Source organism: Babylonia areolata, chromosome 34 (genome assembly GCF_041734735.1).
Source record: "Babylonia areolata isolate BAREFJ2019XMU chromosome 34, ASM4173473v1, whole genome shotgun sequence".
NCBI lineage: Eukaryota > Metazoa > Mollusca > Gastropoda > Neogastropoda > Buccinidae > Babylonia > Babylonia areolata.
The window spans coordinates 5,992,008-6,018,972 of NC_134909.1; the positions used below are offsets into that span (position 1 = coordinate 5,992,008).

Sequence of the window (26,965 nt, forward strand, 5' to 3'; positions counted from 1 at the left end):
GCCTGTCTCAGGCCCTGTTCCTGTCTCACATAAGCAACCCATGCCCCAGTCACAGAGTGGTGGATATTTGTGTAGTCACTGTGTGGCCCCTGATGTGGAACACACTGTTATTATTGAACTGGAAAAGAAAAACCGTGCCCGAAAGACACCACCCCATAAAATCCAGCCCAGTTCCTCTCCAGGTCAACCATTCCCAGAACATTATACCATTTTGTCCCCCATGCCAGATCAAGGTTTCCCACCTGTCTCAGGCCCTCTTCCTGTCTCACATGAGCAACCCATGCCCCAGTCACAGAGTGGTGGTCCAGTGTGTAGCCACTGTGTGGCCTCTGAAGTGGAACACACTGCTATCACTGAACTGAAAAAGGAAGACCCCAACTTGAACCTCAGTGCTGCTTCTGCTGTCAAACCTATCTCTGGTCAGTCCAGGCCATCCCCAGTTCTTGGAAAAGAGAAGAAATGTTGTGGTTGTGGTAGGAAAACGCCTGATAGAACGCCAGCACATGCCTCCACTGCAGTCCCCGGCCATTCCCCTTATGCCATTTTGTCCCCCATGCCAGATCAAGGTTTCCAACCTGTTTCAGGCCCTGTTCCTGTCTCACATGAGCAACCCATGCCCCAGTCACAGAGTGGTGGATATTTGTGTAGTCACTGTGTGGCCCCTGATGTGGAACACACTGTTATTATTGAACTGGAAAAGAAAAACCGTGCCCGAAAGACACCACCCCATAAAATCCAGCCCAGTTCCTCACCAGGTCAAACATTCCCAGAACATTATACCATTTTGTCCCCCATGCCAGATCAAGGTTTCCAACCTGTTTCAGGCCCTGTTCCTGTCTCACATGAGCAACCCATGCCCCAGTCACAGAGGGGTTGTATGGTGTGTGGCCACTGTGTGGCCTCTGAAGTGGAACACACTGCTATCACTGAACTGAAAAAGGAAGACCCCAACTTCAACCTCAGTGCTGCTTCTGCTGTCAAACCTATCTCTGGTCAGTCCAGGCCATCCCCAGTTCTTGGAAAAGAGAAGAAATGTTGTGTGTGTGGTAGGAAAACGCCTGATAGAACGCCAGCACATGCGTCCACTGCAGTCCCCGGCCATTCCCCTTATGCCATTTTGTCCCCCATGCCAGATCAAGGTTTCCAACCTGTTTCAGGCCCTGTTCCTGTCTCACATGAACAACGCATGCCCCAGTCACAGAGGGGTGGTCCAGTGTGTAGCCACTGTATGGCCTCTGAAGTGGAACACACTGCTATCACTGAACTGAAAAAGGAAAACCGTGCCCGAAAGACACCACCCCATAAAATCCAGCCCAGTTCCTCTCCAGGTCAACCATTCCCAGAACATTATACCATTTTGTCCCCCATGCCAGCTCAAAGTTTCCAACCTGTTTCAGGCCCTGTTCCTGTCTCACATGAACAACGCATGCCCCAGTCACAGAGGGGTGGTCCAGTGTGTAGCCACTGTGTGGCCTCTGAAGTGGAACACACTGCTATCACTGAACTGAAAAAGGAAAACCCTGCCCGAAAGACACCACCCCATAAAATCCAGCCCAGTTCCTCTCCAGGTCGTCAACTCTCCCCGGTACAATTTGTCATTTTGTCTCCCATGCCAGGTCAAGTTTTGCAACCTGATTCTGGCCAGTCACCAACGGGTGGTCAAATGTGTAGCCACTGTGTGTCTCGAAAGACACCACCCCATAAAATCCAACCCAGTTCCCCTCCAGGTCGTCAACTATCCCCGGTACAATTTGTCATTTTGTCTCCCATGCCAGGTCAAGTTTTGCAACCAGATTCTGGCCAGTCACCAATGGGTGGTCCAGTGTGTAGCCACTGTGTGGCCTCTGAAGTGGAACAGACTGCTGTCACTGGACTGGAACAGGAAAATCCTGACATGAAGGTCGTTATCACTACTCAAACAAACATTGCCATGAGAAAGACACCGACAGAAACATCTGCTGCACTGGAACGGACTTTCATACCCATTTCAGACTCAGTACAGGTGAATAAACGAAAGTTAACAGGAAGTCCGCTTTGTGGCCCTTGTGTAGCGTCTGCAGTTGAGGAGACTGCTTTCGGTGAGCTGAACTCTGAAAACCGCAGTAAGGTCACTGGCCATCAGGACAAGAGAGCTGTGAGAACCCCACCACAAAGATCGGAGACCTCTCCTACTCTTCGCCCTTCCCCAGAGTATTACATCATCCTGTCTCCTATGCCAGAGGGTGAAAGGTCTGAGAAGCGGAGCCCAAGCCCAAGACATCGGGTGTGTGCTACTTGCGGTTCTGGAATGGGAAAAGACAAGGCGTCTGCACCAGCTGATCAGGCGGTTAGTCCCACAAGACGTGGAAAGTGTGCCTGTTGTGGTGGTGACATCAGTGGAAAAGACAAGGAGTCAGCACCAACAGGTCGGGCAGAGAGTCCCACAAGACGTGGAAAGTGTGCCTGTTGTGGTGGTGACATCAGTGGAAAAGACAAGGAGTCAGCACCAACAGGTCGGGCGGAGAGTCCCACAAGACGTGGAAAGTGTGCCTGTTGTGGTGGTGACATCAGTGGAAAAGACAAGGAGTCAGCACCAACAGGTCGGGCGGAGAGTCCCACAAGACGTGGAAAGTGTGCCTGTTGTGGTGGTGACATCAGTGGAAAAGACAAGGAGTCAGCACCAACAGGTCGGGCGGAGAGTCCCACAAGACGTGGAAAGTGTGCCTGTTGTGGCAGTGACATCAGTGGAAAGGGCCAGGGACCTAAACCAACCCGCCCAGCCAGTGTCCCCGTGTCTGAAGGCCACGGGAGGAGATCTGTCTCGTCTTCCCAGAAGGGTACGCCATCTCCCAGAAGCAGATCTTCAGTGTCCGGCAGACAGACAGCACCTCCTCACCCTCAGGCAGCGTCTCCGCTGAAGAGTCAGGCGGTGCAGTCTGGAGAGTCGTATGTCAACCCCAGCCATCCTTACGCTGGAGTGCGTGAAGAGCTCCGTTTCATGGAGGGTCCTGCTCCCAGGAGCCCCATGTACCGGCAGCAGCCTGAGCCCCGCTACCTATCCTTCCAGCCCTTCCAGCCCTTCCCACCCAGCCCCTGCATGCCTTCGCCGCTCATGCACCACCAGCCACACTGCCACTACTCCTCCGTGTGCTCCACTCCCATTCTGTCCCCACAGGTGTGCTGCTGCCACTGCCCCGACTTGTTCCAGCGGCCACCGCCTCCTTCCTGTTACATGCTGCAGCAGGCAGCACAGCAGGGCTACTGTGCATGCGCTGCTGCCGTCTCTCCGCAGTTCCCGCCTCCCCCGCCACCCCCGCCTCCCCCACCCCCCCCACCCCCTGCCACTCCACGCTCTCCTCCACCGCCGCAGTATCAGCAGCAGTGCCGGCGCCAGCCACCACCACCAGAGCAGCGGAGCACAATGATTCAGACCTCCCGACAACCGTCTCCTGACCTCTGTGATGTCTGCAGTGCTAGGGAAGGGAGAAGTGAGTGTGAAAACAGCAGTTGCGTCACTGTGTTCAGACAAATCCATATACACTACACCACATCTGCTGACCAGATGCTGACCAACAGCATAACCCAACGGGCTCAGTCAGGCCTTGAGGGAAAATGAATTAAGATGAAGTAAAATAAGATAATAGATAAATGAATAGATAGGTAACTAAATTAATGAATTGATAATTAAAAGGGAAAGAAAGAATACTGCAGGAAAATTGAGAAATAGATATCCCTCACCCTCTCTCTGAGTCTACATCTCTTTGTCTGTCTGTCTCTCTTTCCTCTTTCTTGCTCTTCCCCTTCCCTCCTATTTCCATGTATGGAGTTTCCCATCTTAGGGAAGGTCATCTTGTATTATTATGCTAAGTTAGTATGTTTGTTTTTGTGCAAGTTTCTGTGTATTATATGCCAGGTATTTCTGAGATGTTAAATTGACATTTTGAAGACAGTGTCATACATCTGTTGTCCGGCAAGAATTTAGAATAAATTGCTTACTCATGTCACATACTGTACCATGTCGGACTGACGCAACTAGGCCTGTTGCTTTGCTCTGTAGGCCAAATTCTATGGCCAACTCCGTACTGATGCTCCTCTGCCAGGCCCTTTGCTCTGGCAGTCAGTGCAATTCCTTGCCTTCAGTGCAGAAGAGTCATTCCTTCAGCCAGCCGCTGACTTGAGATAATGTTGAATAGATCTTTATGTATGATTTATTGAGATATGATTTGTTAAGAAATTGTAACTGCTCAGAGTAAATTACTAAATAACTAATATTTAGGAAGTGAGAGAATCTGAGCATGCTGGTTCGAATCACGGCTCAGCCACAGATATTTTCTCCCCCTCCACGAGACCTGGAGTGGTGGTCTGGATGCTAGTCATTCGGATGAGACGATAAACCGAGGTCCTGTTTGCAGCATGCACTTAGCGCACGTAAAAGAACCCATGGCAACAAAATGGTTGTTCCTGGCAAAATTCTGTAGAAAAATCCACTTTGATAGGAAAAAACTAGTAAAACTGCACGCAGGAAAAAAAAAAAAGAAAGAAATAAAAGGGTGGGGCTGTAGTGTAGTGACATGCTCTCTCTGGGGAGAGCAGCCTGAATTTCACACAGAGAAATCTGTTGTGATAAAAAGAAATACAAATACAAATAATTGCATTACATAATTAAATGGTTTGTTTTATTTTTTCTCCAAAAGGTCCTTTACCAGAGAAGGTATTTATTTTGCTATTTTGGTAGGATACTCGTTGAACCATAGGTTATTGCCTGAAAATCAAATAGCAGCCTTTAAGTTACAAGAGCATGTTGCATTGTTGAAATTGCTTGGATTAATTTATCTTGTGGTTGTTGGGCATGTCAGTCAACCCTTTTTTTTTCCTTTCCATTTTTAAGTTTAATATCTTCAACCTTGTACTTTTAGAGTTTGTTTATTGTTTCATTTTCAGCATTTCTGTTCTGCATGTTGAAGTAAGTGATTCAGATCTGTTCAGAGCACATGCCAGACTTTTAGTGTTAGCTGTTAACTCACTCACTGCCATTGTCTGCATATGCGGATGTCGTCGGACAAAGCGTTGGATGCCAATATCCACATATGCGGATTTTGATTTTGAAAAGTCGCGCTGTTGGAGTGACGTGTCAGATACGAAACTCAAAAGCAGAATTGATTCTTAAGTTATCTCCGGCCAACTTTTCGTTCACACACACTGCGTGCGTGTAGTGACACGTTCGTTAGCAGACGACAACGAAGCATACCCTCGGTCAGCTCTGCAAGTTGTTTGACAAGATGGCGTCGTGTCGAAGTGTTCGACACAGTAGGAGAGGTCAAACGCAACACAGCGTTGAAGCTACTTTGGAAATGATCCAAACTGAAGGCTCCGATGTTGAGGAGGTAATATTGATTCGTCGGACAGTGATTTTGAACCATATCCCGATGAACTAGAAATAGATTCGGCCGCTGAAGAGGGTGTTTACAGTGGAGAGGAAAGCGAGTCCTGACCATGTGCCAGCTGATAGACACTGACAACGAAATCACTGAGGAAACAGACGACTTTGCTGGTGTTTTTGCCAGTGATTGGACTGAAAATGGTGAGTGTGTATGTATTATATATATATATATATATATATATATATATATATATATATATATATATATATATATGTGTGTGTGTGTGTGTGTGTGTGTGAAGCAAAACAATGTCACATGCTCAGGTGTACAACTCTGTGTGTGTGTGTGTGTGTGTGTGTGTGTGTGTGTGTGTGATTGCATGCATATGTTTACTTATTTTCTGTTTTACAATAACATGGAGTTTATTTGTAGAACAAGGTGCTATAGAAATGACAGTAATACTACGAATAGTACTAATACTGATGATACTGTCATTATTGTTTGTAATATTATAAAAAAAAAAATCTAAAGTGGTTTTCTTTGACTACATGTAAAAAACCTACCACTTTATGCTTCCATTCACACAAATATTTAGAATAAACAAGGGAATAAGCAAATAAATAACTTAAACAACAATAAGAAGAAAGAGTCGGACCTGCATGATCATTTGTGTGTGTGTATGGTTGCAGGTCATGTTGCTGTGCTGAAGTGGCAGGACAAAAATCCAGTTCATGTGCTGACAACAGTCATGCTGCCAACTACCATGGTCAGTGTGACAACAAGACACCGTCCTGAAAGACAGAGGCCAGCTGCAGTACAAGACTACATCACCAACATGGCTGGAGTGGATATGAGTGCCCAGTTACTGCAAGTGCAAGGTCTGTGAAGACCTGTTCAAGCGCCACAACACACCAAGACACCAGACTGCCAACTGGTGTCCAAAATGTGGAGTTCCACTGTGTGTGAAGCTGTGCCCAGGACTCAACATCACCTGCCATGAGCTTTTTCACTCCAGACAAGACTATTGTCAGTGATAATACATCAGGTTTTTGTGTACAGTGAACTCCCTTTTTTATGTAGAGACAATATTTTCTTTTGTGTGTGTGATTTTCAACTTTCTCCACCATCTGTTCATACTTCATTGCATGTACTAGGTCTTCAGTTCCTCAAATAGTGTTAGGATGTGATGTGGAACATTTGTAAGCTGTTCAAGGACATTTGGTATACCTTTCTGATGGGTGCAAAAATGCTACAAAATACACAAAAAATGAATACCGTGGTCAACAACAAGATAGTGAGTAAATAATTTAATTTTTTGCACAAATATGGAACAACATTCACTGAATACACATACTAAATTTCAATTGTATCACTATGACACAAAAATGAGGAGTTTATATCATACTCCCAGTGTACTGAAATATATACTTACCACATCAATCTCAAATGCCTGTCTGTCCCTGCGGTTCTTGCTGGCCATTGGAATGAGTCATGCTCCAGCCAGAAATGGCATTTCATTGGCTTGGCAGCAGACAGCGGACTATTAGTGAGATATCTTGTCACTGAGTTGCCGCAAAATGTTGGCCAAGAGGAGCAAACAGACAGGCCTGGTTTGCATCAGTTTGACATGGTAGGTGTATTTAACTCACTCCGGACGAAGGGCCTCGATTGGGGCGCTACTGTTTACAATCATTTCAGACAAAGGACCCTCATCGGAGCCTTAGATAGGTTTGAATTTTTGGAGTGGTACCTACTTTGCATAATGACATTATAAGCTAAGAATATCTTTACTGACCCTGCCATTCTTCACTGCGACAAATAAATGCGGTGTGTGTTGCTGTGCTTGCGAGCAGGAGAGTAATTTTTGCGGTGACTGGTTCACGTGAACAGTGCTTGTCAGCAATGGCGTTCGACCCAGTTTCGTCTAATTCACAAGGCAGACAACATAATTAGACAAAGGGGCCCTATTGTAGCAGTATGACATTCTGAATTTGATATAACTCTGCTTTCCTGGATTTGTTTACATACAAGTCATCAGTGTCAGCAAATTTTGTACAAAAAAAGAAAAAAAAAGGATACTTTCATCTCACTGTATAGGAGAAGCATGAGAAGGGAGAAGTTTTATATTTTGTCCCCAGCTAGTTATGTTTGGAAGTTTTCAGTTCATAAATTCTAACATTTGTGTTTTGACAATTTTATTTCTTACCCATACAAATAGATGCTCATCAGTGGGGAAAGTCGGGAGCTAACCGGCAGTACTGAGTGACTCAACCAAACTGGGAGAATAGTACAAACTCCTCATTTGCTGACTCGCGTGTGTAAACAGTGAATGTATGTAATCACCTGGTGTATGTGTGTGTGTGCATTTCTGTGGTAATATTTAACATTGAAATTTTCTTGGCAGTTGCAAGTGTTATAGGAACTAGACTTTGATAGGGTAGTAAGTATGCAAAGACCTTTATAGTTGTCTCGTTTTTGATGATGAGGTAAGCAGTGTGAGAGTTCAAAGGTCATGGTCATTATTAAGCAAAATGTTTAAAAAAAAAAAAAAAGCCCTTTACATCCAATTTTCATTCCCTTTATCCTTCCAATGATCCCTAATGAAATGTGATCTGATGTTAAAAACTGATAAAAGTCAAGGTCACATCATGAACATTGCTTGCTGTAAAAATAGGAGAAGCTTCCGAGTACAATGGAGGTAAACTATAGTATAAAGTCTTGTTTCTCTATTCCATAAAAGGGTTATTACAAATGAGTCCTGATGGCTTTGCCTTTTGTTCTGTTAATTTTGTTTGTTCATTTTTACTGTCGCTTGTTGTGCTTGGGGTGTAGGGGTGCATGTCCATGTGTGTGGGTGGGTGTATGGAGTCATGAATGAAATTAGGCAAAAAACAACAAAAGAAATAGCTGCTTTGTGTTCTGAAATACTTCAAGAATGAGCAGTTGTGTATATCTGTGGAAAAAATAAATTAGGAAGAAACTGCCCAACAGATGCTGGATGAGTGGATCACTTAAATAATTTAACACTGTCTAAATTACGTTTTGTAAACCACACTGTCTAAATTACGTTTTGTAAACCCCTTTGTAAAATCTGTGTCAGGTCAAGGACATGAGGAGTGGGTATGGAGGGAAGAGGGGGATGATGAGACTGACTTTGTTTCTAAAATGGAGACAGCTCTGAAAGGGCAACAAAATAACCTAACAGGTTACTAACATAACAGGACCTTTCTAGAGTATTTGCTGTTTGTTATCTGCAGATGAGACAAGGGGACACTGAGGGACCATCTGGAGCAGAAGGTCAGTATGGGCTTGGGATTCTTAGATGAAGAAATATTGTCTCCGTGTTCAGGAAATATGCTATGTTTGGACATGTATGGAGTGGTGGTGCTTATTTGGTTTTCCTCTATGATAAAAGGAAAAAAAAATAACAAAGAAAACCAAACAACCAAAAACAACTACAACAACAAAAAAGAAAAAAACAAAAAACCCACCAAACCCCAGAACTTCTCAGTGGATGAAAATGAAAGAACAGTTAACATATTGTTGTACAGTATTTTTGATGACTGAACTCTGGAAGGTGACAATGAGCTGTTGAAATTGACCTGTGCTTGAGAAACACTGAAAGTGTGCAAGTTTTGACACAGTGACTGAGTGAGGCATCTCAGCTGCATAGCCACAAATGTCAGAAGAGAGAAGTAGCAGTTTTACGTGAATGGGATAAAAACCTGCCTTTCTGCATCTGGGTTTCTGCATGTTATACTGCATGTGTTTGGGGTTTTTTGTGGCAGGTTTCTAATCAGAGAGTTGATTTGCTTTGTGTATGACCTGAGAGTTTTTCTTCCCATCTTTTTGTATGGCTGTGGTTTTTTAATTTTTAATTTTATTTTTAATTTTATTTTTTTTATCAAGCAGGAAGAAACACATTGATTGTCATAGTTATCAGTCACCAGATCAAATGTATAGATATATATTTGTAAACTGTTATGATGTTCAGAGGCAGAGCATATCACTTTGATGGAAAGATATGACTGTGTGTGTGTGTGTGTGTGTGTGTGTGTGTGTGTGTGCATGCATGCATGTGTGCAGATGCAGTTGTGGAGAAGCTGCTGGAATCCTGCATTATGGGGGCTCTGTCCTCAATGGAGCTTGAGAGAGCAGTGTCAGAACCACAAGGTAGGTGTATAGGCACTTCAGCTGCAGCAGCATTATTTGAGAGGGGTGGGAGGGGTGTGGAGATTAGGGCACAGGGGGAAGGGGGTGGGGAGGGGGGAGATTGTTTCCATGACTGGGGCTGTATCTATTTCTTGGGTCAGTCTTTGTCCACATGTGGGAGCGCATAGTTGATTTGTATGTTGGGAGCGTTTGTTCTCCCTTGTGCATGTTTGATTTTTAGAGTGACTAGAATCTGAAAATGCCAGATTAAAGTTACAAAAAAAAAAAGAAAAAAAAAAGATTCACACCACACACCCCTCTCACGCCCTTCTGAAATATGCATGGATATGTAAATGCTGATACAGGGGAGCTAAATGTGAAAGATCATTTCAGCTTGGTCTTTTTGCGGTTTGTTCCCTTTAGGTGCCTGGGTTGCTTTTTGTCTGTCTCTGGTTGTTTCAAAACTGCAGAAGTTGTCAGTGAATTTGAGCATAACAAGATCCTGTCTTCATCCTTAGCTTTTCATTATGGTAATTTCCATGAAAACTAGCCCTTAAAAAAAAAAAAAAAGATCTGATTCTCTTCGCTTTTACAACATGAAAATTCATTATTGTCATGTCATCCTTGCAGGAGAAAATCTTTCTTGTGTTTGTTTTTTTGAGTGACACAGATTTCTGTTTCACTTAATGATCAGCTAACAGAGCAAAAATACTTGATGATTTTACCAAAACTGTTTGTTTGTTTGTTATTTTTTTGTGCTCAATTGAATAAGGTTAGTTTGATGATAGAGTCTACCGTCGGACTGACGGATGAGTAGACAGGCAGGCTTATCTGTCGGTGTGTGTCCTCATATGGGAGGAGAGGCCGATTCTGGATGCGCAGCACTTCCCACAGGTGTTGCAAGGGAAAACGTCTCCAGAGGTTGAGCCCTGCTTCCATCGCTCACGCTTCTCCTTAATTGCCAGCGTTCTCTTGTTTTCAAACGTCTTTATGCCACTAGAGCATGGCATCTTCCAGCAAGAGAAGAGAGAATGGAGAACTGTGTGGGTGCCAGGACGCAGCCCTGCTTCACTCCATTTACCACAGGGAATGGATTCGACATGTCAGTATTTTCATGTACTCTCACCTGCATGTCATTGTGGAATGACGCAATCAGCTGAATTAGGCTCTATGAGCAGCCGAACTTTTGGAGGATCTTCCACAGACCACGGCGGTTCACCGTGTCGAAGGCCTTAGTCAGGTCTACAAAGACCATGTGGAGCTCCTTGTTCTGCTCACGGCACTTCTCTTGCATCTGGCGTATGGCAAACACCATGTCACATGTTTCCCTGCCTGAGCGGAAGCTGCACTGTGCTTCAGGGATGACTGTGTTGGAGACATTGTCAACCAGTCAGTTCAGTATGATGCGGGCGAAGATCTTGCCGGCGATGCAGAGGAGAGAGATTCCACGGTGGTTATTGCAGGATGTTTTGTCTCCCTTCCGTTTGTAAATGTGGACAATTGAAGCATCCTTGAAATCCTGGGGACTTCCCCTCTCTCCTAGATAGACTGGAACAGGGCGGTCAGCTTGTCTGTCAGCACCTCTCCTGCATACTTGTAGATGTCAGCCTGGATTCCATCCGCTCCTTGTGCTTTTCCTGACGTTGTCAGCTTCAGGGCTTCCCGGGTCTCGGCCTTGGTGTGAGGGGCAGCTAGCGAGTCATTGACTGGTAGCTGTGGGAGGGCTGCAATTACCTTGTCAGATATGGATGAGTCCCTGTTGAGGAGGGTGTTGAAGTGCTCTGCCCAGCGGGCAAGGATGTCTTTCTTGTCTGTCAGGAGGGTGGTCTGGTCCAAGGCTCGGACAGGGGTTGATCCTGTGACTCTCGGCCCATACACAGCTCAGAGACCATCATGGAAAGTCTTCATGTCGTGAGCATCAGCAGCAGACTGAAGCTCTTCAGACTTTCTCTCCCACCAGGTGTTCTTCATCTCACGCAGCCTCTTCTGTATGAGTTGCCTGGTTTGCAAGAACTGGTTCTTCTTCCTCTGGCAGTCTTTATCGGAAATGTGATCCTGATGCCGTATATGCAGTGTGTTTAGGAGCTTGGAGATTCCAGAGTCGTTCTCGTCAAACCAGTCTGTGGCTCCTCTGTACAAAGCCGAGTGTGTCAGCTGCTGCTGTGTACACAGCATCTCCAAAGGTGCTCCATACCTCTTCTGCATCAGTCGATGCAGGAATTTCTTGGAGAGCTGCTTGGATTTGCTGCTGCAGCACGTCCTTGGTGATAGGGAGGCGGTGGATGTTCAGCTTCCTAGGGGGTTTCTGCCTGGCTGGTTGGAGCTTGCATGCAGGTCTGATGTTCATCTTGCTGCGTACCAGGAGACATCAAAGGACAATGGAAAAGGGGGGATGATGAGAGTTTGGAGGTTGGGGCGGGCGACGGTTTCTTGAAATGAGAATCCCACATGCATGTCATTGGATGTGTGGTTACAAGAGTCACAAAGTACAAAATGTGCACATTATAAAGCCATATAAACAATTTTGATAGTTTCAACATGACTGAAAAACTAAAACATCAGGCTGGTATTGTGAAGTTACTGAAAACCCCTTCTCGACTGGTTGGGTTCTCTCTTTCCAACCAGGCAAGTTTTAGATTTTGTGACAATTCCTGCCATATGTACACAGTGCTGTGCACTTTAAGTTGGTGTTACAGCATTTGCACCTTTCACTGCACACCACTGTGCAGGAGCAGTGAATCAGTTCACATCAAGTTTCTTGAGCTTCTGTAGAATGGTCCACAAATGTCTTTTCCTTTCCTTTTTGCAATCCCTGCCGTTCTACCTCCAGATGTAAGCACTCTCAGATAAACTGTTCTCTTTGTGTGCCGTTCAAGAGCTGTTGATGTGGGTGGAATATTTTCCAGTTTTCTTTTCTTTAGCGAGGAGAGGCTGTCTGACCATGCTGACGACATGCAGATTGCTCAGACAATCAAACAACAGGGCAACAAACTGCTCAGTGATGTACTCAGAGACTTAGACTGATTATCCATCATCATCGAGAAAGTATTAGTAGTTTGCTTACACAGTTCATGTGTTCCATACTTTTCTTTTGCTTCTGGCAACAAGTAAAACCGTTCTTTATGCGTGATTCCTGCTGAACAACAACAAAATCCAAAGTGACAAAGGGAAGGGAGGGGGGCAGTTAACAGTACTAATATGAATCTGGTACATATCATATATTTTATCACCATCCGATACTAGTGTTTTTCGAAACCATGTTGTGTGCTGCAAAAGAAACGATCCTATCTTTAATACCCCACATCCATCTTTGTTTCATTGTTTTAAAATCATTCAGATCTGTCAGTTTCAAACTTCCTCTATGTTTGTCGCAACTTACTGGTTTTACTAACTTGTAACAAACATGCCCAAAAGCAAATTCGGGTGAACTATTTTTGGCAGTCACTCCGGGCAAGCCCATTTCTTTCGACAATTTGTTATTGGCGGATCAAACGTGCATTTCCACTCCAAACAATACAAGATTTTCTTGTGTTCGGGAGCATGCGGATTTGCCCTTGGGCCTATGTGTGTGTTTATGTGTTTGTGTGTGTGTGTGTGTGCGCGTGCGCGCATGCATTCATGCACACACAGTCACCATGTTTTTTACACTTAAGGGAAAACATACGTATGAGAACACACACACACACTATACCATCACTCCCATACACAAACACATACACACAAACATTCATAAACTGCACACATACATGTGGGCACGCATACATACACAAGGGCACACATGCGCACATATGCACATGTAAACATGCGAGCATGCACAAAACACACAAACGTGCACACATATGTACATAAGTGCGCACACGCACGCACTCTCACTCCCTCAACCACTTTCACACAGGATCTCCATCCTTGTCAAGACGCTGGAGCTGTTGGTAATGCTGCATACAAACGACATGATTGTCACTTCAGTTGTAACAGTCAGTGGATTTTGGCTTCTGCTCCAGGCCTTAGAGACTAATCATTGAGTCTATGTTCTAGGCTGATTTCACGTCAGCTGATTATGTGGCAATACATATCATGACTGCAGTTAATAAATGTTAGTTTGATCTGGATCTAAGCCTAAGTTCCAAAGATTCATGCATCAGCTTAAGGCTGTGAAAATATTTGAACATTCACTGTGAAAATATTTGAACATTCACTGTTGCTGTGGGCTCTCTTATGGCTGTACAATCTGTATTGCATGATGTCACTCCTCCACTTGCTATTCTTGTCTTTATTTGAGTACATAGAAAAAATACGAATTTTCCTGTGCCTGTGACATACCAAAATCTAAAATTCACTTAATTCTGAATCACCTGACATGACATGTATGTTCAGGAAAATTCTTGTTTTGAAATTTTGAAGCTACAGGCAGACAGATATGTGGTTTTTTTCTATGAGCTAATTGTGGCTGAATAATCTGTATTGCATGACGACACTTCTCCACTTGCAATACTTCTCTTCGTTTGAGTAGCACAGAGAGAAAATACAAATTTTCCTGTGCCATTTTCATATGGAAATTAAAAGTTTATTCAGTTCTGAATCTTTTGACACCACATAAATATTCAGGATAATTCTTGTTTTTTAAGTCACAGGCACACAAATATGTTGTTTTTTTTTTTCAAGAACCGATTTCTCCGTTTCTACTCCTGGGGAAAAAATCATAGAAAAAATATATGACAAATAGACTAATTCTGTTTTTTCTATCTTAATCTTTGATTTTTAAACTTTTAGAAGGTATACAGAAGTAAAAAAAAAAAAAGATAAATTGCGACTTAGCCGGGTTTTTGCATGCTGCGTCATACACACACATACACACACACATATATATATACACATATATATATATATATGTATGTATAGTATATTTCATGATGTACAGCAGCCCGCGTGTCCCCGAGGGAAGCGCCCAGTCCCCAGCGGGCCTCGGAGGTCTCCGACGACCAGTCACCCGTCAACGTGAACGTCAACGTGGAGGTGGACTCCAACTTTGACTCAGCGCGCTTCATGCAGGAGGTGAAGCAGCAGATCAGCCAGGCCATGGACGAGGTGATGGTGTGCCAGATGCAGGCCCTGGAGTTCCAGCGCCAGTGCCTGCAGTCAGATCAGCGGGTGCTCCGGGAGCTGCAGGAGGTGAGTCAGCCCAGGCCCATGATCAGCGCCCATCCGCCGTCTCAGGGTGCCTCCTCGACCAGTCCCCACGTCAGTAACCGCTCCCCTTCTCCTGGACCTTCACAGGGCAGGAAAGGTAAGTCGGGGTGATGGGAGAGGGCGATTGGTGAAGGGTGGGGGTGGACCTGTGTTTGTGTGTGTTGTGTTGTGATTGTCGCTGAGGTTTTGCAGGTAAAGATGTACTTTTAGTTTTTTTGTTTTTTTTCTCACCCCCACCTGGCATATTTCCTCTCTTTGTTTTTGTCCTACAGTTTTGTTGCTGCTCTATGTGCCAGAGTGTGTAACAGGCAGTTAGTAAGTTGTACTGGTATCGTTACGCACTGCAAACCTGGTCAGGGTGGAACTGTTTGCTCTCTCTCTCTCTCTCTCTCTCTCACTGGTTGAAGAAAGGTATGCCTCCTCATCCTCTTCCTCATCAGATCATATACTCTGTGGAGTGTTGACCTTTTTGTGGAGTGCTTCACCAGGAAGAGAATGGCTTTGGTTCCATCTAGGGAGGGGCTTTTATTTTGTCTGAGGTCCCATGTTTAGCATTCACTAAACGGTTATAGTAAGAGAGTTATCCCTGGCAAAATTTTGTAGAAAAGCTTACTTTGATAGATAAATACATATGAATACAGACAGAGGTGGGGGGTTTGGGTGTGGGGGAGGCGGGGGGTGGTGGTGGAAAAATTGGTGGTGCCAGACTTTGGCAGTTGGAGAAGGCTGCTTAAATCTTAGAACAGAGGTCTGCTGTGACTTAAGTGAAACGCATTGTAGTACAATAGCCACCATCACAGGTATGGTGTTACTTCTTCAGTGTGTCGATTTCCAGTCAGTAGTTGCTTTCTCTTTTTTTTCTTCTTTCAAGCCTTTTGGGTGGTAAAAATTGGTAACCTCTTTGCACCCACCTTCTTCTTATGTGGAAGAACTGTTGCAAAGATCAGGGACACTAGCACTAGGCATTACTGGTGTTTTAGATTTTAAACTTGATATGCAGTTTTTTAAACCTTCATCATCACAAACACTGCTTTACTTAAACCACAAGTAATTGTTAGGAGGCATTTCACATATTCTGTGTAATTATATCAAGTCAACTTATTTGGGAGATTGATTAATTGTGCAAGGGGCTCAGGTCATATGTCCTGTCAAATGCAGAAAAATGGAAAGGATTATCCAGTTGATAGTAAAGTCTTCAACGATATAACATTCTGTAACACTGGATAGCTGCTGTTTACACTTAGATTTCACTTACACTTGAAACCAAACATTTCTTCATGAAACATTTCAAGAATCTGGTGGCTTTCAGTGAACATTGTCTTTTTGGGGAATGGGGTGTTGGGGGATGGGGCGTTGTTTGTTTTGTTTTTGACAGAAGTGAAATATTTGTATTTGTTTTGGATGGCAAGTGTTTGCATTTGGAGAGTCACATCCACTGTGTGAGATGAAACAGCACATAGCCAGGCTTTCTGTGCTGAAGCTTGATCTTTTGAGAACTGTTTCCTGTTTGTAAGCTTCACCACTGGACTTTGCTTTAACCCTTTCAGCCCTTTAAGGTTTTCTGCCTGTGCAGCCTTCCCAGCCTGGCATGTTTTGGCCTGGCTGCATCAATGGGAAGGGGTGCTTCACTTCAGGCACTATTTTATAGCAACCGCTCAACCAGTAGCTACCGAACTTAACATTACGACTAAAATGTAATTTTGAAACAAATTGCTGCAGTCTCAAGACAAAGGATGTACCGTAAAGTTCGGACTATTGAGAGCACTGGTATATAAACGGCACCCACTAAATTAAAAAAAACAACAAAAAACGACTTCATACACACTTAAGCCGCACTGGCTTATAAGCTGCACTTATTACTGGTACCGGAACACATATTGATACTACGGAAAAGCTGTCAGTACTGTAGGTTATGATAAGAACAAGCGGAAACAACACAAAGAAAAGCAAGTGAAAATACTGCTAGTGCCACAAAAAAAAACCCAAAAAAAACCCAACAAAAATAAGGTGCATAATTTAGGGATAGTCACATTTATTCAACATCGTCCTGCTCACTGAATCTACTGAAATCTTTGTCTTCAGTGTCCGAGTTGAAGAGAACCAGCACAGCTTCCTCCACCATCTTGTCACTGACTTCAGCCTCGCTTTCACTTGATGAACATGAACGCAAGGTGGAGGTCGCTGCTGGTTAGTTGCTTGCACTGTCGTCTGCTGCTGCACACAGTCCAGCCTTACAAAATCCATTGATAATGGTGGAGTGCTTTACTTTTCCCCATGCTGTCAGGATCCAATGACAGACTTCAGCAAAGCTTGTTTTGGTGAAGGACTTTTCACCACTTGTCATCCAGGTTTCCCACTCAACACGCAGTGCCACTTTGAAAGAATTGATGAGAACGTGACACTCCTGGGATCGTTAAAAGCCTCAAAGAAGCCGCATGACTGTATAAGCTGCAGAGGTTGAAACTTGGAGAAAAAGTCACGGCTTAGAGACCAAACTTTATGGTAATAGTATACTTGTAACTTTAAATCACAAACAGAAATTGTAAAATGTTAGCTTCCTGTGATATTGAAGGTTGTGGGCTATCTTCTTGATTGAATTGTCTGCCACTTTGTCTACACTGGTTGCTAATTTCATCTCCTTCACTTTCCCATGAATTATCGAAAAAAAATATAAGACATATCTTCATTATCTGGGTTGAATTCGCTGCAAGAGCCCATCATGATTTCATTGAGCTTTAAACTGTGCAGTAAGCCTTTGATGTTTTACTCTACCAGTGCGGAAAACCGGATAAAAAAACGCACTAATCGTTTGATTTTTGGAGCGAAACTTCGTGTGCCAGTGAGGAAGGAAGTTAAGTTAGAGTTACTTCCCTTACTTAGCAGTTTCATGCATAATAATGAGCTGACGAACCATTTAAATGGATAGGTTCCTTCGCCCGCCTGTCAGGCGGGCTCAGGCGGAAAACGGTGATCAGCAGCGCACGCTTCTCAAGCGGGCATGGAGTTGAATGAGTTAAGAAAACAAAAATAACACAAGGAAAGTATTGCATGGGGAAAGAAAAAGAATAAAGAATATTGATTAATCAAAAAGAATTAAGCATGACGACACCAGTGTTTCTGTTTTATTCTTTGCAATCTACATACTCAGCATAAAATACTACATCAGAATCAGACAGTAACTGTAGGATTTTGATTGTCTATCAGAGCAACACCAGTGTTTCTGTTTTATTCTTTGCATTCTATATACTCAGCATAAAATGCTACATCAGGATCAGACAGTAACTGTAGGATTTTGATTGTCTATCAGAGCTGATATTGATTTTCTGTTTCATCATCCCAGTTTTAGGTGTAGAGTTGATTTGATTTTGAGGTATTGGGTAAGAAGTAGTTCTTGATATGCTTGTCTGGGTTTTTTTTAAAGCTGGTTTTCGCTTTCATTTTACCCTTGTGGGTGAAATGTCTTTGTTCAGGTGGCGGCAGTGAAAATTTAAATATTCATTACAATGACTGAAATGTGATTTTTGGCAAACAACATGACAATATAAGAAAAACAAAAAAAAAAGTAAGTGAATATCTTGATTGGTTCTGAAGATATTCCATTTTAAAGATGTGACGATGCGTACATGCTGTTAGTACTTAATATTCTCACATTTTCACAGTTATATTATACTGTCCATGAGGGTACTGTAATGAAAACTCATATACTTTTAAAAACCATATGATAATGGTATATTGCACAAGAAAACACTAACACTTCAGCAGCAAAGAAACTGGAAAATATGTCTGTCAAAGTAGGAGGAAATAGAAAATCGAGACGTGTCAATGTGTACAGAATAGCAACTTTGAAGGTCTACAGCACTGAAACGAATAGACAGTTGCATTTCAAAATAAAATATCTTGCAGAATACATCACAGAAAGTGCACTGAATTTTTTTCAGGCAGGACAGTTGACTGAATTTTAAGTATCAGAGTCTCAAACTTTGAAAAATCTTCAATTTGACCAGTGGAAAAAAGACTGTTTATTGGGGTAGCATGCTGCAAAGATGAATATTTTAGTAACTGTCACAAGTAGGACCATGAAATTTTGTGTGTGTATTAAGTGAAATGTCAGCTTTCAAAATAAATTAAAATCAACCTTAAAACTTCCCTCTAAAGTTGGCAGAAAAGGAATGATACCTGATTTTCTCATTAAAAAAGGGTGCATGCTGCAGAGACTTCTTCAAAATTTTTGTTTTTGAAAAAAATATTGAAGTTGCAGCCACAATAAGTTACCAGTGGTCTAGGCTGATCATCTTCTTCAAAATTACTACAAATTTTTAAATGAATGCAACTTGAGAGCATTATACAGAATGGGTAGGTTGATGGGGCATTCCACAACAAAGGTTCCCAGGAGGGAGCAAATATTACATAAGTTGCTAGCAAAAATGACAGATATATGAATCTATTTTCTTTCAGCTCTCTAGTTTTTTCTTCCATCCATGAACCCAGTCATGCATTTCATTATAGAAGAAACACAATAAATAAGAAATAAAAGGTGGATGATGCACCTTTATTTCTTCACAAAATGGCATTCACAAGAGAAAATGCACACCAAAAAATCTCTCATTTTTTGGCACTCACAGGTTTCCTGGCATCAGCAATAACATGCTGCTCACTACCTGAGATGTTTATACTGGCCTTTTTGGATCATGGAATAGGTCTTGCAAACCCTGCCATAAGCAGCTGTTTCTGCAACATGTTAGATACACAGATCAGCTCATAAGAAAGAACAAATGTTATGTTCAATTTAAAACTTAAAACCAAAACCAGAGCTCTCAGTTTAATATATGTTTAGGCTTTTGTCAATTTCTGAGTGTTTTGAGTGGGAGGAAAACACTGTTATAACAGAATTATAAAATGGCATACTAACAGGTAAGCATTCATTCAACAGCAACACAAAATTCACCGCACTGAACAAAATGGCCGCACTTACCTTTCACACAATAACTCAGTTGCAGCATCAACTTATGCTTTGACAATTGAGGCTGAATTTTTAGGGGTCTGTCCTTTCCAATTGCTGACAAGAACTTTGCCATCTACTTGTACTGTTCATCTTATGGATGTCTTTGTTGCATGCGATTATTTACTCAGAAATTCCACTTCAGGGTGCTACATTTCATGACTGAGATGAAAGTATTACTTAATGTCTTATGTATACATGTATATGATTACTTACATTGAATATTTTATTGTTAATATGCACATCATACTTAGTATCTTATTCTTTGATATATATTTTGTGTACTCATCTTTATTTGTGTGTGTATGTGAGAATGCATGTCTTAGATATATATCAAACTGAATATTTCATTCACAATATGTGCATGGTATTTTGCATTTTATCATTTCATGAAATATGTGTTTACTTCCCTTTGTTTTCTGTTTCATGCAGTCTAGATGCACAGCATATCATGGGTTACATGACCCCCCCCCTCCCGCGCGCACACACACACACACACACACACAATTAATTTATGCTATCTTAATGGCTGGATTCCTGGTAGTGTTATATAGTTTGACTTGACTGAACCAGATGTACAACTTAGGCTATGGGTGTTATTGTACTGATTTTCTTTTTACTAATTTTAGTTTGTTAAAAATTGGTGTTAATTTTTTGAAGAAACAGGATGTTGCCTGCACTGTTCAAATTAGTCATATATCTCTTCACATTACACTTTTTTCATACTCAGACATACACATACTCACAAGCATACATGTGCAAATGCAAACTTGCTCTGGCTCTCTCTCTCACACACACACACACACACACGCACACACGTACTCCACTGACAGGAAAGAAATGGGGAAGGGGGATGACTGGAGGGAGGAGATGGTGGGTTATATCACTGTCAGCAGTCAGGGATTCTCAGCCAGAGCAAGTGGTCAGTGATTTGGCTCAGTGCCAAGTTTGCCACAACCATTGACAGCCCCCTCCCCTCTCCTTACCATTGGTGGGAGATTCTCAGAGACAAAGGAGGGGAATGGCTATACAACTCTCAGCTAATAATGAAAGTGAAGTTTGCAGAGGAGAAAGGGGGAGGAGGGGCGTGGGGGAGGGGGGGGGTGAGGGGTTAGTATGAATTGGTGTTCTTGTTCTTTCTGGAATGTGAGAGCATAGTATCTATCTGTCTGTATATATTGAGATAAAGTTTCACAGCTATAGAAGCAAAATGCAACTAGAATATCAGACTTTTGTGTGATGCTGAATGAAAAAGAAACCATATTCCAATTTGTTTACTCACTTATTCAACACAAACCGAGTCTGTAGCAGACGACGCTAATGCTGTCCCGAGCACTTCCGGTTTTAGACCCAGGTAATATTTTGCTTACTAAAGCAAAAATCAATCAAATATTAGTAATTGGAATTCATGGGCTCCGTTTTAACATGTCCATTTTTCATTCTGTATCAATAGTTTTTGTGTGTTTTACTCCGAAAAAAATAAATCGTGTTCCGATTGAAACACGGTGTCACGTTACGAAAACACTGATGAAATAGATCCAAGCTGCTCAGTTACTGACATCGATCAAAATCCTGATTCAGAGAATTTCAGCTCAATATTGTGCATGAAAGTGCTAAAGACATTCGTTTTCAAAAATAATATAAAACTTACCGATGAAACTTAAGATTTTCTGGAGAAACAATGCCATTTTTGTGTTAGCTGAAGTGCCGCTCTCCTGTGTCGAATGTTGATTGGGCCGACGCAACTGACGAAGAGGGGTACCTGTTTTTGAATCGCTTGAGCAAATTGCTCATGGATCAAAAATATTAGTTTCGGATACCATTGAAATCAGCAGAAAATGCTCTTTACCGCTCATACAGTAACCCGTAGGGTCAGATTTCATTTTCGAACTGCGCGAGGCGTTGAAAGATAGCCGAAAAATTCCCGTAACTTTGCGCTCAGATCTAACTACCCTACTTCGCCCAAGGCTTGGAAAAAAACACACGAAAGTTCTCCTTGAACTTTCGCCTTTCACGGCTCCCAGTTTTTCGAACAGTAACCAATGAATGGAAAACAACGGATGCGATTTTTTCCACTATGTGGTTGAAACTAACTGTGTCGCGCTCAGAAAGACGCCGGCCGCCATTGAACAAGGATCGCTATTTCGCGTTACAGTACACTTTTTTTCTTCCATCCGCGAACTCATGCACGCATTGCATAAAGCAAACACAATAAAAATTAAAAATATGGATGATAAATGATTATTTCAGTTGGACAGTTTTTCACAAAATGAAATCAAATTTGAGAAAATGCACTTCAAAATTAGTCAATTTTTTAGGCGTTCATAGGTTTCCCGGCATCGGCCATGGGGGCTGCCGCTACCTACTTTGTTGGCACTATTTAGTTTTTAATATTTTGTGTGTAGAGTATGTAGTGCATCACTGGATAATTTGTGAGCCTCTTTTGGGAACAAGCAAGGCAACATTGGATCTTTATGAGGAGTTCACTCTTGTAATTGAGAATTTGCCTTCCTGAACAGTGTGGTAAAAATGAGTCATCCACATAAAGGGCCACTCATGGATGATGGTTGAATATTGGCGTTGTATTCCATGAATGTAGATGATTTTTAAAGACATTTTGACTTGAAGAGAAGAGAAGCTTTGGAAGAAGCTGTTAGAAGCAGTTTTGCTTGGTATGTTGGTCAGCTGGTTAGCAGAAATTGATACCCATTGACTGATCATGTCAGTCAAACAGATTTATGATATTCAGAAATGTTTGTTGTATTTTTTCCTGTCCACATTAGTCCATCTCTATAATTAAAAAAACACATTCATCTCCCTCACAACCCCCCCCACCCCCCGTACCCCCTCCCACCTCCTAGAAAAAAAAAGATAATCAGAAAAAAGGAGAAGAAAAATATTGGGCCTCATACATGAATCAAACTGATTACACAAAAAGACAGCCCCTGTCAATAAGAACACACACACAAAAAGAGAGACAAAGAAAGAGAGAGAGGGAGAGAAACAACCCAAAGAACCAAATACCAATGGTATAAGTTTTTGAAAAATTATGTCACTTATTATAATCCAATATCCTAATTTGTGAAGAAATGTTAAATATAACTGGAATGTAGCAACAAGGTATAAGTTTTCTAAAACTTTAGTTACTCATCTTTATAATTCAATATTATATTTTATGAACAGACTCTAAATGAAACTGGAATGTAGCATGCAAGTGCTCACACACACATACACGCAGTATATGTGCAATTCTGCAAACATGCAGGCACACAAAGACACACACAGATACACACACACACACACACACACACACACACATGCATGTAAAATACTCTGCTTTTATTTTATCACTCAGTTAGCATGCATGCATGTATACCCCCCCCTCCCCCATACTGCTTATGCAAGAAAAAATGCATGTTCACATGCAGACATCCAGGGGTAAACACATGCACTGTCTCTCTTCACCCAAGACAGCACACAGACTGCCTTCTGTTCAGCTCTGCCAGGTTGATTGTGCCATTTGTCCTGTGCTTGCCTGCATACATAAATGTTCTGCAAGACTGTACACAGTCATTCTCTTGTCATCAGTCCACTCTTGGAAGGCTTCTTATGTAATGGTCAAAATTGACTTTTCTTGACATGCATCTATTCTTTAGTTTGTGTCTGATGTTTCAGCTAACTCGTGTCATTTTGGCTCCCCCCCTCCCACCCCCCTGCCCCCCCAAATATTACTCATTTTTTTGCATTTGTTTGGAATTTTCTTTTAATAAGTTTTTTTGTTTGTTTTTCGGTTTAATGATTTCTTGCTATATCATTTCATTTATGCAGGCAGTTCAGGAGAGAGCACATTGTCCGTACGTTTGCTGGTTTTTGTTGACTTACATTTAATGTGTTTTATTTAAACCAACATTTTTTTGGAAGCCAGAAGAGTTTTCATATCAGTTTCCATATCAGTAAATCTTCTTATTTTGAAGAGTGTTCTACAGCTAATGCTTAAAAAGAACAAAGGAAGGAAAATAGATTTGTCTAATTTCTTTCTGCAAATGGTGTTTTTTTTATATTCATTCATTTTTTGTTATATTTAGATTGTTGAACACATGTTCAGTAATTTGTTGGAAATGAGGCAAGAAAAACAGAAAGTTTGAGGACAGTCCAGTAGTTGGAAATGAGACCAAAAAAACCCAAAGAAAAAACAAACGAAACACAAAAAACTGAAAAAAACAAACCCCAAACAAACCAGCTTGAGGACAGTGGAAGGGAAGACATTGGCTGTTGCAGAGAAGTCTTGCAGAGCAGTGTGTACCAGCAGAGCACTGGGCAGGCAAGCAGGGCAAGACCACATTGACTAACCTTCCCACCTGAGCTGTCTCTTCTGACTTGATTGCAGAGCCAGGCAGCTGTGGACAGACACAGCCCTTGGCAGTCGGCTGGGCAGTGAAGAAGAAAGGAAGGAAGCGCTGTGAGTGGAGAAGGCAGAAGAGAGCTCAGGGGTGGCGTTCAGGGGAGGAGGACATCCCTGCTTGGAAGGAGCATTGCTGCTGGAGGCCTGCTGTCATGCTTGAACCGTTCAAAATGTTGAAGTGTCACAGGGGTTTTGCCTTCCCTTTAGTTGGAAGGGGTGGTGGCAATCCCATGTGTGCGGAGAACAGTTGCCAAGAAGTGGGAAGGACACAAAGCAACCTTTCCTTTTTCTTTACAAATGAACACAGTCCTCCACAGCTGTGGAGATTAAGGGTTGTGCCAACGTTTCCCGGGCCACAAAGTGACCAGTCTGTGGACAGTCCAAAGATTGAACCTTCGCACAAGTTGGTGGCCCAGGGAAACATTACCAACATTTCCCAGGACAAGTTTTGTGTGTTGCCACAAAAACTGAGTGTGAACAGTAACACGAGGGTTCGCCACTGTAGAAATAATGGTGTGTCAGATGCACAGGTACTGAAGTGCAGGACTCGGAACAAGCACAGATACTCTGTGAAGAGAACGGTCAGCCATATTGATGAAGGGGTATTCTCTGTTATGCCACACACCACACAGGACTGGGTTTTTGACTGGATCCTGGGCCATTTTATCAGGCGCCAGTGCCAAACATTGATGGGAAAGGGGAGAGGTAAAAGTTGGACAAAACCTTCAATGAACTCGAGGTTTTGTCCGGGGTGTTTCATAAGGGATGAACTGTCAGGCCTGGGTGACAGTTTCCACAAGAATACTGACATGGATCGCTTTCAGAAGTACCAGTCAGGTACCAAGGGTGCTAACCAAGTTGTCAACCTTGGTGTCAGTGGTGTGGTGCTTGAGATGTCTAGCCTAGAAGACCAAAGAGGCAGAGGGATGGGAGATGAACATGGTTTCACATGCAGTCTTCCATCGCCTATCAAAGAAAACCAACAGACTCTTTGTGGATTAACCTTATCTGAAGGCCATCCAAAGGCACTGCAAAATATTGAGCTAAAAGATAGTTCATGCATAGACAATTTTAATCAGATCCAGAAATTTCCAGCCTCACCAGAAAACAAAGATGATATCAGTGTAGAACTTTCAGCCAGTGTTTCACAGACCAATGATCTTCTAAAGACTCTTGACAGATCAGTCCCTGTTAAAAAGCCGGTGGAGTTTGAACCAAACTTCAGCACATCAGAAGTGATTGCACAGAAGTCTTCAGAGGAATTGTTAGAGTTGAATGCAGGAGTTGCAGCTGGACAGCCAGCATTGTTTGTGCACAGTGTCCTTGTGAAAAGTGCAGGACGGGCTACTGGAAATTTGGCCAGTGAAAACATCCTCTTAAGCTCAAGAGGTGATGGGGATAGAGTGAATCCATCTAGAGCGAGGCTAGGAAAGCCAGATCCTGTACACTTGCAACTGGGTGCAGTAGGTTGTTGGGCCAAAGACTGTAGAGGTCCGAGTCTGAGAGAAAATGAGGGTAAATCAGACCAGGTGGGCCTTGCAGATTACCAGGGAAGGGATTTGTTAAATGCTGATAGAAGGGGTATAACTCATAGGGTCAACAAATTAGTGCGAAGTCTGACACAGTCAAAAGTTTTCTTTCAGCAGTTACAAAATATGAGCACCACAAACCTGGGAAATTACATACACCAGTCAGCTCAAAAGCAGACCTGCACACAGTTTGAAAATGTGAATGACAGCATCCACTCCATGACGGACTGTGCACAGAACTCTGAAAGCTACACCTCAGAACTGAAATCAGAATCAGCAGACAAAAACGTGAGACATATATTTAGTTTTGATTTTGCACCAGTGGGTAAACGATATGGACTATATTTGAACTATGAGCCATTGGAGGAATGCAAGGTATGTCACATTACAACACAAAATGAAGATATATATCATGCAATGCAAGCTATGCCATTTGAGAAATGTCACATTTGTTCTGTTGCAACACAAGGTAAAGACCTACAGAAGGCTGCTGAAAATCATTTCCACTTGTTGGCAAATGATGTAGCATTCAGTTTGGAAAACATGGCCCTGTGCAGGGGTGATAGTCGTACAGCGAAAAGCAGCAAAAAGTACGAGCTGAGGGACACTGAGGAAAAGATGACATACTCAATGAACTACTATCAGCCACAGGATACAGTGGCATTCATTGAAGATATCTTGCTAGAGGTCTTGCAGAATGCTTTCGATATCATTGATGGCATCTTCATGGTGGACAGTGAAGGCGACCATGTCCTGCTAAATCTAGAGCCTAATATATGTCCTCAGGAAAGTACAGTACAGTCAGAGTCAGTATATTTCTGTGAAAACACAGCACATGACACAAACCAACCAACCAAAGATGCCAGTCCAGCATACAGCAGAGATACATCGGAAAGCAATTTGGAGAAAAGATTCCAGGCCAAAAGTAGTGTATTGAATGGTACATTTGAATTTCGCCAGGATATGATGACAGTGCCAAGAGAACCATGCTCTCAGGGAACATGTGAGGAATTGGAGTTAACATACACAAGTTATAGGCCAGTGCAAAGTGATACAGGTTCTGAGCATTCCATACCTTTTTCTCTTCCATATCATGTCAAGGTAAAGTCAAACAGCTTCGCTGTTCCGATCAAGCCAGTCCAAGGTTTCAGTGTGCCTGAAGCAAGTCAGATCTTGCATATTCCTGAAAGTACCTGCTCAGCCTCAGAGTTCAATGGCTTAATTCCGGATAGAGTATCCCCAGCACTCAAGAACAACCAGATTCCTGTCACATCCGGTCACAGTTTAGATTTGATAGATGTGGAAAGAACCACCCCTGAAGTGTTACACAACACCA

The 26,965-nt window shown here is 42.6% G+C and overlaps 1 protein-coding gene across 1 annotated transcript in view; it reads left to right on the forward strand.

Moving 5' to 3' along the window:
- The first annotated feature begins 3,342 nt into the window (after nucleotides 1-3,342).
- The window catches only part of LOC143277672 (uncharacterized), a 31,425-nt gene continuing 7,802 nt past the window's right edge, over nucleotides 3,343-26,965 (forward strand). The window contains exons 1-4 of the mRNA XM_076582584.1: nucleotides 3,343-3,467; nucleotides 8,618-8,657; nucleotides 9,447-9,533; nucleotides 14,431-14,796. Of these exons, the coding sequence (XP_076438699.1) occupies nucleotides 3,441-3,467; nucleotides 8,618-8,657; nucleotides 9,447-9,533; nucleotides 14,431-14,796 (520 nt within the window). The 5' untranslated portion in view covers nucleotides 3,343-3,440. The remainder of the gene's footprint in view (nucleotides 3,468-8,617; nucleotides 8,658-9,446; nucleotides 9,534-14,430; nucleotides 14,797-26,965) is intronic.